Here is a 12921-nt window from a genome sequence, read left to right as displayed (position 1 = left end):
AGGTAGTTGGTGTGAAAGAGGAGGATACAGAGAACAGGTTTAGATGGAGAAGGTTGATTTACTGTGGCGACCCTTGAAGGAAAAAGTCGAAAGGAGACTAATAATGATATTGATAATAATGACAATAATGATAATAATATCAATAATAATAATAGGAACAGATAATGCCCACCTCTTGCACACCTGGAAATACCAACTCAAGTGAGCAGGCTCAAAGTATTAGATAAAAGCTATCAGTTAGACTTTCACATAAAATGGTTCAAAACAAACTTTGTAATAATTAAAATATGTATTAAGTGTTTTCAGCCAAAGTGCTTTACAAACCAGAAGAATAATAAAAATATCCAAGGAGTTCCATTATCGTCAATGTGACAAACTTTGTGTAATTGTGGCAAATGTAATTGTTACAGAGTAATAAAACCAATGCTACCGGTAATTCCTTTTTATTGATGTTCATTTTACTTGTTGTTTCAGGGGTCATTATTGGGATGTGATTGAAAAAGTCACTTTTCAGTAATTATGAATTCTCATTATTTTCAAGTTCCTGAAATCAATCTTACTTAGTAAGGATGATCACTTGCTCCAGACTGTTAACTGTTCCGCAAACCCTTTGCTGAATGTGGTATGCACCATGTGTTGTTTTCTCCTACCTAGAGCCCATACACATCATTTTTTCAATTTTGTTCACATGAGGTACAATCATTGCAATACCTCAGTCTCAGACAAGACAGCTGAAAAAAACCTAACCTAATGTTGCTTTGAAATGTTTCAGTAACTATATATTGAGCAGTCTTGAGGGTTTCCCCGAGATGAATTCAGATCATAGAAAGAGCTATCAACACTTGCCAAAATGCTCTTAAATACAATGGTGTCAGTTTCCACTACTGTAGCACAGTTTTCCTAATCTAAGAAAAGCTTTGGCCCAGTGGTTTGTAAAGCAAATGGATGTAATGAATGTTAAATTATGTTAATCTGACTTTTTCAAAGGATAAAAAAGTTTAATGGGTTCTTAATGAGGTCAACAGATCAACTGTATAAGACAGGAGACAAGCTGAAGGGTCATGATTCAGCTGAATCTTTGGTCTACTTTGCAAACTTTAATAGCACCACTACCCCACCCCCCATACACACGCACTACATAAGACATTTTTGTGAAACTGCATTATTACAAATAAATAAACACTTTTCTCAATAGAATAGATAATGGAATCCATGAATAGCTCTGTCATTTAAACAACTGTTACTCCTGTACTCCTTAGACATTTCAAAACCTAGTTAAAACACTAGTGGTTTTCACCACTTTTGTAACAGCAGTCTTCCGCAGATGTATAAAGTAACAATCGGAATCAGAAGAGTATCAGTATATTTGCAGTCTACATTGTATTTTAAATATTGTATTATTAGTAATCAATTTTTCTGAACAATAATCAATGTTTTTCTTTCTAGAATTCCAATGGCAAGTGTTCACCAGCAATGGCCTGACAGTATCTTCCTCACCTTCCAGTTCTATCGCTTTCCACCAGTCACATCGCAGCAGCTAAGACTACTGAACAGTGACAAGGTTCAGCAGAAACTTACTGATCCACTTCCCTGTGTCCTGACTCCCATCAACAATGATGGAACTGTCAACTCTGGTATGGATCAACTGCTGGAAAAAATACTTTTCATTTACTGAGATAATTGACTTCTCTTTGTAAGATTGCAGGTTGCATTCGGAGCATCTTAAAGTCAGCTTGAGATTCATTTTTTCTGTTTTATTTTGCATCACTTCTGTGTTTTGTACGTTTTTAATATCAATCCGTCTTCATTCATATTTATTCTAAATTAAAACTACTCAAATTAAATTCATTACTGATATGTCATTATATTACAGAAAACAATTCCTCAAATTTGCTTGTAAACAAGCTGATTCTTGAAAATACATATTTATAACTCATTGCCATCGATAACAATGAGTTACGAATTCCAAGAATAACCTTGTGTGGTAATTTTTCATTTATATATAGTTGTTACTCCCCCCTGCAGTAAACACTGTACAATCTGTACCCACAAACTGCAAGCTCATTTCAAGATGCTCCATGATGTTGTGTGATGTTGAGGCACTTCTCTTCCAATAAGCCGAGTGAACACTGATTGATGTCTATTCATGTAGCAACTAATGAAATGGAAGAGATATTACAGCTTCTGACAGAGCGTGATATTGAACACACAAACAATCCCCTCTTCCCCCTACTTTGTTCCTGCTTTTACTCATATTCTTCAATCCCCAGATGCACACTCAACACTAAGGCTGTCAATATTTTTCTGTCTTTGAGTCTCTTGGTCTACAATATATCACATGACATGAATTTCAAAGCCTTACTACCTTCCTTGAGTTGATTCTATTTAATCGTTAGCGTGGAATCTATCCACCTATTTTCCCCTATTTTCATCCATTTCCAGACAATTTTCTGTTTTCACATTAAGGATTAGGAGTCAAGTGTATGATTTAAAAGTTTCTCCTGGTGGAGATTTTCCTAAAGCCTAGGCAGTTATTTTCAACACTTTATAAAACATCATACATCTGTCTTAAAGATAAATACATACTCTATACAAAGAAGGGCTACATTTCTGCTATGTTATGGTCCAAAACTGAAATTGAAAAAAGGCAAAATGTGTGAGCTCTGTGAAAATTGTGCTATGACACTGAACTAGCTTTTCTTGTTACAGACAGATAAGGAAAAGATTTGTTGACAGTTCATTGGAATTTGTCCTGCTTTGCTCTTTCATATGATTTTAATATTTCATATCACCTTCTAATCCCAACATAAAATTTGAACTCCCTATTTGAAGAATGTGCAACTTTTGCCTGAAATTACTGTTTGAGCTCTTGAACAATTGATAATTTCAACTTCTCTGTTTTTCTCTGATCCTCTCCTCTGTTCTTCAGTACTAAACAGTAACAGGCTTTTTGCCCTTGATACAGGCTCATGAGCTACCAATTATATTATCTTTATATATATTTATATATATAATTATACGTATGTGTGTGTGCGTTTATATATACAGTTAGGCCAAGAAATATTTGGACAGTGACACAATCTTCATGATTTGGGATCTGCATGCCACCGCATTAGATTTGAGATGTAACAGCTACAACAGAATTGAAGTGCAGACTTTAAGGTTAAATTCAAGGGGTTTAAAATACGATTAAACATGGAGGAATTGTCGCTATTTTTATACAAACACTCAAAAGTAATTGGATTAATAAACATAACCCTAAATAAAATGTTACTTTTAAATATTTTGTTGAGAATCTTTTGCAGGCAATGACTGCCTGATGTGTGTAACCCAAGGACATCATCAAACACAGGTTTTCCTCCTTTGTGATGCTTTGCCAGGCCTTTACTGCAGCTGTCTTCAGTTGTTGCTTATTTGTGGGTCTTTCTGCCTTGTTTTGTCTTGAGCAAGTGAAACGCATGCTCGATTGGGTTGAGATCTTGGGATTGACTCGGCCATTGCAGAATATTCCACTTCTTTGCTTAAAAAACTCTTGGATTGCTTTTACAGTATGTTTTTGAGCATTGTCCATCTTTAGTGTGAAGCGCCGTCCAATCAACTCTGCAGCATTTGGCTGAATCTGAGCAGAAAGTATATCCCTATACACTTCATAATTCATCTGGCTGCTTTTGTCTTTTGTCACATCATCAATAAACACAAGTGACCCAGTGCCATGTTTTACAGAATATGCGGTGTGCTTTGGCTCATGAGCTGTTCCCATTCTTCTCCAAACTTTTTTTTCCCATGATTCTAGTGCAGGTTGATCTTAATCTCATTTGTCCAAAGAACTGGGCTGGCCTCTTCAGGTGTTTTTTGGAAAAGTCAGTTCTGGCCTCTCTTTTTGAGGCTGAATAATGGTTTGCACCATGTGGTGAATCCTTTGTATTTACTCATGATGTCCTCTCTTTATGGTAGATTTAGATACTGATACACCTACTTCCTGGAGAGTGTTCTTCATTTGAGTGGATGTAGTGAAGGCGTTTGTCTTCGCCATGGAAGGGATTCTGCCTTCATCCACCTCTGTTCCCTTCCGAGGATGCCTAGGCCTTTTTGAATTCCCAAGCTCAGTTAACTCCAAATGCAAAAGCTACACCTGGAATCACCACCAGAACATTTAACTGCTTAATTGATGACAGGTTATCAAGGGTAGAGCCCATGCAGCCATGTTATTTTTTTGCGGCATTCTGAGTCAATTGTCCAATTACTTTTGGCCCTTGAAAAAGAGGTGGCTACATATTAAAGAGCTGTAATTCCTAAACCTTTGCTCCAATGTGGATGTGAATACTCTCAAATTACAGCTGAGAGTCTGCACTTTAAGCCCATATTGATTATATAATTGGATCCTTCTGCTCAGAATCCTTGCTATTCCCAAGATTGTGCTCCTCTGGACAGAGATCTCAGATGGAATCTGCTGGAGCTCGTTCCCCAGATCGGGGGTTTCTGCTCCAAGTGACCCCATCACAACTTGGGCCAATTTTGCCTTCATGCTTCACATCTTCTCCAATTCCGTCTTGAGGACCCGGCATTACATTTGGGATAGCTAGATCTATCACTGGATCATCACTTGCTGTCTTCTGCTTCTTGTCCACTGACAATATGTCGGTTTGGTTTGTCATCACCAGTTCGTCAGTTTAGAACTAGATGCCCAGCAGGTTCTTGGTCTGGTCTTTCTGGATTACCTTTGGAAGTGCCTTCCAATTTGAACCAGCCCATTGTAAAGATGTTCCTGCACATATTGCTAGCCACCTGGTTATAATGATCCATGTATGCCCTCCCTGCCAGCATTTTTCATCCTGATGTTATGTACTGGATTTTCTCAGGAGGATCTCTACAAAGCCTGCACTTGGGGTCTTACTTGGTGTAGTAGACCTTGGCCTTGATCAATCATGTCCTGGTATGTTTTTGTGAAGTCAGCCACTGCTTCAAGCTGCCGATGGTACATGCCAAGCAGAAGCTTGTCTGCCCAAGAATACCCTTTCAGCCTCTGCTTACTGTGGTTCTGCTGCTTTAGACATTCACTTGGCAGATCACCATATTTCTGATATACCCCCAGCTCAGAGGCTTGCCATCTTTCCCTCAGAGGCTTGCTCACCAGTCACTAGCCTCCAGAAGCTGGACCTCCTTGTCATGATAATAGTAGCTTCCAATAGCTCCAGTAGCCAGGATATTCTACCAGCTTGGTATTTGATCAGTGGCAGGGCAAAGCTGTTTTTGCTGATCTGTTTCTTTTTATTCTGCTGACTTTTCTGGACCTTCCAGTTTGTGTGATGGTACTTTGCGGTGGGTGACCTCAGTATCTCCTCGCTGTTGCCATTTGCGTGTAGGATCCTCAGGTATTTGTTGCTGTCCTGAGCATCTGCAATGTTGCCTCGAGATAATTCAACCCCCTCTCTGGCAATTAGCGTCCATCTTGTCCACACCAGCGCTCCGTAGTTATCCAGTCTGAATGAAATCCTGAGATCATGGCTGTATATTACAGTGAGCTGAATCAGGAAGTCAATGTAATTTACATACTTGGCATACAGCTTGTTGTCATCTATTGGGAGGCGGTTGCTGACTGTTGTTCTACTTTGGATGTGGTATTGAAAGACACCCTTGGTGATGACCTAGCTTGGGAGCCTCTCGCCTTAGGGGGGTTGGCCAAATTGTGAAAGACCATTCTGTCTATTTTTTAATCATAATTATGTTACATAATCCCAACACATGCAAATCGGTACTTACCAGACCAACAATTGCTAGTTTCAAATGTATATTTGCATTGAATCTACTATAAATCACATCATCATTATTATATTATATATTGTTCTACTAGATAGATTAGGCTAAGTACACTCACTTAACTATTACACACTCTTGCCCCACTCAGCATCAATTTCAGAATCCTGAGGTCTAATCTGCTGCTCTTCACTGTTTTGTATGTCCCTTACACTTTTCAGCATTGTTGAGTTGTTCCCTGCAATGATTTTCAGCCTGATGTGAACACAGCTGGCCAGTCAGCAGGGCGGGAGTGACTGCTGTGTGCCGCTCCTTGACTGCATGCTGAGTTGCTACAAGCACATACCCATGGATGTACACACACTAACACATACACACACGTACACGCACACACGCGCTCGTACACATACATGTACGTTCTCTTTTTCCCTCTGTAGGCATGCTGTGAGTTAATGGTCCACGTAGAGATAATTTGTATTTGGAGGTGATGGTGGTGGGTGGGGTGGAGGGCTTCAACGTATAGAAATTTGTTTGCGGCGCATACTGTATGCTAACCCCGAATATTAAAAACTCTAGGATGGTCCTTTGGTAAAAATCCTGTTTTTTTATATATTCATCAAAATAGAGTCATGCATTTTTTTCATGTCCAGATATACTGAATGATTGGATTAATTGTAATGTATTTCTACTTGATTTAAGGAGCAGAATTCCATCCAGCCCACCATTGTTTGGGCTTGAAAAGCAACTTTAACCTTAGTTTGAGGAAGGTATCAGATAGGATTTTTGGTCTTTTTTGCACAACAGGACTGTCACCTCCCTGTAGCTTCTCTGCATGTATGGCCCAAGGCAATAAAAAGAGCGCTGGTGCCAGTACAGCGCTGAGGGATGCTATTGGGACATTTTTTGGACTTAAATTGTCATGCAAGCACACACTCACCCCTTTTACCCCTTTCACACACAGTTGCATGTTTATTTTTGGCTGCAGCTGATTATTGCACCACAGCATCACCTAAATGGCAGGCTCAGAATAATTTCCACTGCTTGAAATCAGAGAATAATTTGGATCCTCGGTTGGTTAAATTTCAAAGTTGCCATCACAAAATTAGATTGCATATTTTAGATTGAACATGTGCGTTTCCTTCTGACATAGCACAAATGCCCAATGCATGTACCATTGCATTAACATTAAATAAATTAAAAAATAGAATCTAGACAGATTCACAGTAGTCCAATGTCCTATAAAAAATGTATGTCCTCAAACTATATGTTGTGTAAATTCTCAACAAATTAAAATATTTTCTTTCCATTTTCTATGACTGATACACATGGACTTCTTCTTCTTCTTCTTCTTCTTCTTCTTCTTCTTCTTCTTCTTCTTCTTCTTCTTCTTCTTCTTCTTCTTCTTCTTCTTCTTCTTCTTCTTCTTCTTCTTCTTCTTCTTCTTCTTCTTCTTCTTCTTCTTCTTCTTCTTCTTCTTCTTCCGGCTTTTCCCTTCAGGGGTCGCCAGCAAATCAACCTTCTCCATCTAACCCTATTCTTTGTAATCTCCTCTCTCACACCAACTACCTTCATATCCTTGATACACAGGTACTTCTACTTGTTTTAAAGGGCAAGTCAGTTGTGGATGTTAGAGATTTAAGCCGTTGTTGTAGCCTGCTGTTCATGAAATCACTCCTGTCGTCTTTTGGCAGTGTATTAGATGCGATTATCCTCTTGAATTATGGGAACCCTAGGGTACACTTGATTCCATGAAATAGCCCATACTCCCTGGTTATTGTACTACATGCAGTGCAATCATCAGACTCACTGACCAAAAGCTGATGCTTGTAGTGCTAAGTTTGATTTATCTGACAGTTGGTTATAGATACTATAGCCAATTTAATAATTTAGCCCAACTAGGCAGAAGGAACAGTTTTCTGCTTAGCAGAACCACATTGTCAAAAAAGGGACAGTAACAACCTGTCCTGTGTATTAATGAATGTATTCTTCTCTGGTGACCAATGAGTAGACTTGTGTATCTTTTGATGATGAAATAAAATTATACCAGTGACTTGGTTCCATGCGACATACAAGTTAGTCACTCCCCTGTGGCAAACTGCACCTTTAATCATTGTATCCTCGCAAATAAGAATTATAGCCGCTCATCTTAGTTACCACTTCATCTCAAGCAACTTCCTTTTCTATGCTATTTTTTAGGCCATTTCCCATTCAGCATTTTGTAATTCTAGATGTTGTTTAATATATACCTTGCTATGCAGTGCAAAAAGATGAAATCCCTCTCTGTCACACTAAAAAGGCATCCAACAGGCATACAGAAATAGATGAAACCATTGAAAGCTTTTACAGTAGACAAAATGCATTGTTAGAAATGCTTCAGATGGAAAGAAATGTATTCAACTGTTTTTTTTAATGTGGACCAGTGAATTAACTTAAACTTAAACTCGAGAGAAAGCTTTAGTCTTGTCCTTCTTATGTCAGAATCTACAGCATATCGCAAATTTTGGGGTCAGACAGTCTTTATGTTGTTTACACCCCTTTTGTAGTTGGTCAGTATACCCTAATGTTTTTGAACCATTTTAATTTCTAGTAGCAAATGTTTTCTCTCCTTTTTCAGGCTCCCCAGGTCTGCAGGTGCAGTTCAAAGTAGATGAAAATTTTCTAGGGCCAGGAGAGAAGCGTTTGTTCCTGCGCTACTTGGCTCTTCACACGTTGCACATTGACCTTTGGGACAGTAACTCATTGCTTCTAATAGGTTCAACTGCCATTGAGCTGAAGGTAAACCTTTCTGGTCGAAGCAGTTTTTTATGATTCACCTCCACTGCATTCCTTTGTTGTTTTACCAGATAGATCACTGAAAATAATTTAACTGACAAGGGATGCTGCATCAGGAAGACAGAACTCAATCTCTTACTCCTGCAGTGTCAAATCATGATGCATCACCATCTTGTCACAGTGTGTGTGTGGTATTCATGAGGCATTTGACTGTTTTCATCTGAAGAATAAACTGGAGAAAAGAGCACTCCCATTAATTGAGTGTGAAATACAGAAAGACCTCAATATGTAGCACAAGTGCCTCTGTATGCCATGTTTAAGCATTTTAATTGTTTTAAATTTAGATCTTTTTGTTGTACAATTTATCGATTTACTAAACACTTTTCCCAACTGTTGTGCTGAACTGATTTAACTTGTCTCTTGTATCACGTTTTGAAGTGATTTTGAGACTGATTATGAAGTCTTGAAAATCCATTTAGTAGAAAGTAAAAACCTGATCCTTCCCCCATTCACCTTTCCTTTTCCTCATTTTTCTCTCTTTGCTTTTCTGTCTGTTGTGTCAATTGCAATTACACTTTCATTTCCCTTCCTTACACCTGTTTTCTATCTCCAGTACATGTTGCGTCAGGGTAAAATGGCAGTCCAGGCCCTTCATGAGGTGGAGGTTTTGACCACCGATTATGTGGGAGAGGAAGGCCTGCCGATGAGCGGAGATTTGCAAAGATCCTCAGCTTCAAATCATAGGCTGGTCCACACCATTCTCAGGGGGCGGCTGCACATACGCACTGGAAACATAGGCAAGTACATTATGACATCCTGGCTTTTGTGATACATTACAATGCATGAAAACAAGACAACTAATGGACCCTCATGACATGGAGTTAGCTGTTCTATTTAATTGCTGTTGTGTTCTACTGTCGGTAACAAATGATGGCATTTTACGCATGGCTATTTAGTAAAACAAAAATTTTACCCCCCACCCCCCTTTTTTTTTGTATCTGACACGTTACTGTAGACTTTTTCAAAGGATACTGTGGTTGTATCCCATTTGGATTCTTAGATAATGAAGTATTATTTATAATAAATGAAATTTAGAGTCTGGAAATAGGCAATTCCACAGGGCTGCTCCTGCTATTGAAAGTTTTCATTTCCTGGAAGTAAAAAAAGCTGAACAGGAAAAAAACAGTGCTTAAGTCAAATATCTTGATGGTATAGGTCCAGTTTGTTTTGTGGCTAAGTGCCTTTCTCCTCCATCATACTCATTCAATTCTGACTCAGCTAATCCTAATGGCATGATGGCAGCTGACAATACCTTCCTCGGCATTAATCAACTGTTGAATGATACTCCTGATCATAAACGATTCATCTTTCTTCTGGCCTCCAAAACTCTGTTAAGTGCCACTGTTGAGGCTAAATATGCCAACACATTCTCACTTATCAATCCAAGCAGTTTAAGAGTGCAGTGGGTTATTGAGTGTGCTGGGGGTCGAAGGAGGGTCTCTGCATGTAAATTCCAATCAAGGGTACGATATCCATCAGGCAGCCTGACTAACAGTCAGAATCAATTTGCAGGCTGTGCACATGCACTCTTCCATGTTTCTGGCTCTGTCAATTGCTGCCTTTCTCAAATTCACACTTCTTTTTTTTGGTCTTTATCTGTCTTTCTGTTGTTTGATTTTGTTCTCTCACCTCATCAATGCCCCTCGTGGGGTTCTTTCTTGGCTTCTGCTATCAAGCTATAATGACTCAGCGGTCTTATGAGCTGGGCAGTAACAATCTGAAGTAAATTTGCTAATCAGAATGTGTGGGTGGGCTTTGGTATGAGAACATTTGACCAGTAGTTGTACTGTTTGCAGACAGAGGTACATGAGAGGGACATCAGTATACTGTATGTAAGCTTATGTGCATATCAATGAATTCACAAATGCTTAAAAGGCAATGCTTTAATGCATAGGCACAGATGTAAAGGAAGGTAGGTGTAACAAAATCTGTGATGAAGGTGAAGGATAGAGGGGGCATTGATATCATGTAGAAACCCTTTTCTTTCTGTTTTTGTGATTAAAATTCAATACATTTCTCATGCCTCCTCCATGGATTATAAAGATGTCAGAAAATTAGCGGACTTTTAAGTCTCCCACAGACTGAAAATTGGTCAACATGGTTTTAAAAACAGGGTGTTTTTCAGCGCTTAACACTAAAAAGTGCCCGTGGATCTTGGATCGAGAGGTTGAGGATATTTGTTTAAAATGTATTGATGATTTAAAGTGATGAAAAAAAGTGCTAACAAAGCGGAGGTAAACATTTTTATTGTATTGAGGGGATATTGCCAATATAAAATAATGAATATTCATTCCCAAAGAGAATGTTAGCATCTTTATCTCTGTGACCTCCTGCTCTGCGTCCTGCCTTTTCCAGCCATTTAGCAATCTGTAGGTCTGGAAACAAAAGAAAAACACAGATAGATACAGCAGTAATAGCCTTTAATTTTCTGACAATGTATTGCATACATATTGCATACATACCTCTCTGTGTGGAGTTTGCATGTTCTCCTGCATGAATTTCCGCCAGCTTCTTTCCACTGTCAGAAAACATGCAACAGGTTAATTGGGAAAATATTAGAGAAATTGCCCCAATACAGTGAGTGAACGGTTTTTTGTTTATGTATGTGGCCCTGCAACTGGCAGGATGTACCCCGCCTCTCGATGTCAGCTGAAATAGGCTCCAGCATCCCCCGCGACCCTGAGTGCAGGATAAGCATCAGAAGATGGGTAGATGATGGATGGATATATTGCATACATGCAGTTTGAGCATCAAAAAAGGATAGTATGATACATTTCCAAATGGTAGTGGTCATGTTATTTATAAGTGAAAAAACCTGCTAGGACTTACATATTACCTGTATTGATACTGTACCAATATGTAAATGTTTGAAGGAAGTAAATAATTCATACATAATAGAGATTCCAAGTTATGGGTGTATATTTTCATTGATTCCAATTTTCTCTTACTCAGTAAACAGACATGGATACACACAGATAAACATAGATGTGGACATACAAACACAACACATACAAACTAACAAACAGATGGAATGTATCTTCCTCTGCACTCTACTGAATACTGATCAGAACCTTCTCCAGACCTCACAGTGCTCCTCATCTGCGGCAGTCTGATAAGCTGTAGAGAGACTGACTGTTGTAGAAGGAGACAGTAAAACAAATCCATCTAAAAGCCTCCTCAAGAGGAAAAAAACATCAGTGAAGTTTACCTAACAATTAGTGGAGCTAGGTGATTTCCCCAAGGCTGCATATATAGTATCACCCAGTCTCACTTCTTGTTAAAAGTACTGCCATTTGGCTCATTAAGGTATGACTTCATCAACCTGGCTTTTAGCCCTAATGTAAAGGAGAATCTGCTTATTCTCAAAGGTCAGTTGCTTGGAACAAGGAGGAAAAGAAATCGAATACTACACACTACTTTAAAAATCCCTTGTTGCTTTCACCTATTTGCTCTAGGAGGCAATACATCAGTGGCTTGTTGGGGCCTTAACTTCAAAAACCACCAGTAGAAAAAAGAAGGGAGGGCAGGTAGGCTAATGCTGAGCAGGATTATTGTCAACAATATAAAGTAGTCAATGTGTTTGATAAGGAAACCTCCTGGTGATTGGTTACCATTCAGTATTTTTCCACAGAGACACCAGAGAAGCAAAATATGTAAAGGGCTTCCATCTTTTTAGACATGCTATGAGTATTAACGCAAATATGACTGTAGAAGACCGTCAGCTTTCCAATCAATCTACCATTGTGATTCAGTAGCATGGGATCCATCCATGTCAACCATGATTAGCTCCAAAGTAGGTTTTATCTGATGAGACTAATCATTCAAGTGATAGTTGATTAATTCAAATGATAGAATGATTAAATCAGAGGGTCATAATTGAGTTCATCAACAGTCCATTTGTATGATTGTTAACTAGTAGCACTGGGTGTTCATCTTATCACATCCTTGCAGACTTATTGTACAAATCAATCCATCATCAAAGCTTTTGTTGACATAAAAGAAAGCATCTGAAAGGCCAATAATGAGGCATCAAGGCTGAGTTCTCTGTGGCATTGTTGCTGAAAGGAGATTTTTAAGGAATGGCAGAAGTAATGTCTTCACAGTAATGTTTAAGAAGTATAACTCAAATACTTGCTGCTTAATGGCAGGGGCAGCAACAACTGATAGATGATGAGGGAAAATCATTGGGACTCTAGACGCCTCACTCATTAATCTCCAGAACTGTGCTGGCTGTGTCTGTTTGCATGGCAAAACCAGTCATCATTCATTTAGATTCTGCCTGTTTTCAGCGTGTTGCTGGAGATCTGGAGGGTACTTTTACCTCTTCTTAAACTC

The 12921-nt window shown here is 38.8% G+C and overlaps 1 protein-coding gene across 1 annotated transcript in view; it reads left to right on the top strand.

The window, feature by feature from the left end:
• Positions 1-12921, top strand: part of nphp4 (nephronophthisis 4) — a 160784-nt gene that overhangs the window by 118650 nt on the left and 29213 nt on the right. Inside the window, exons 15-17 of the mRNA XM_086159231.1 lie at positions 1447-1634; positions 8369-8529; positions 9140-9323. Of these exons, the coding sequence (XP_086015357.1) occupies positions 1447-1634; positions 8369-8529; positions 9140-9323 (533 nt within the window). The remainder of the gene's footprint in view (positions 1-1446; positions 1635-8368; positions 8530-9139; positions 9324-12921) is intronic.

Source organism: Fistularia commersonii, chromosome 14, assembly GCF_037954325.1.
Source record: "Fistularia commersonii isolate RoL2024-O1a breed Wild chromosome 14, RoL_Fcom_v1.0, whole genome shotgun sequence".
Taxonomy (NCBI): domain Eukaryota; kingdom Metazoa; phylum Chordata; class Actinopteri; order Syngnathiformes; family Fistulariidae; genus Fistularia; species Fistularia commersonii.
The sequence above is the reverse complement of the archived record's forward strand: the minus strand, read 5'-3'. Positions and strand labels throughout refer to the sequence as shown.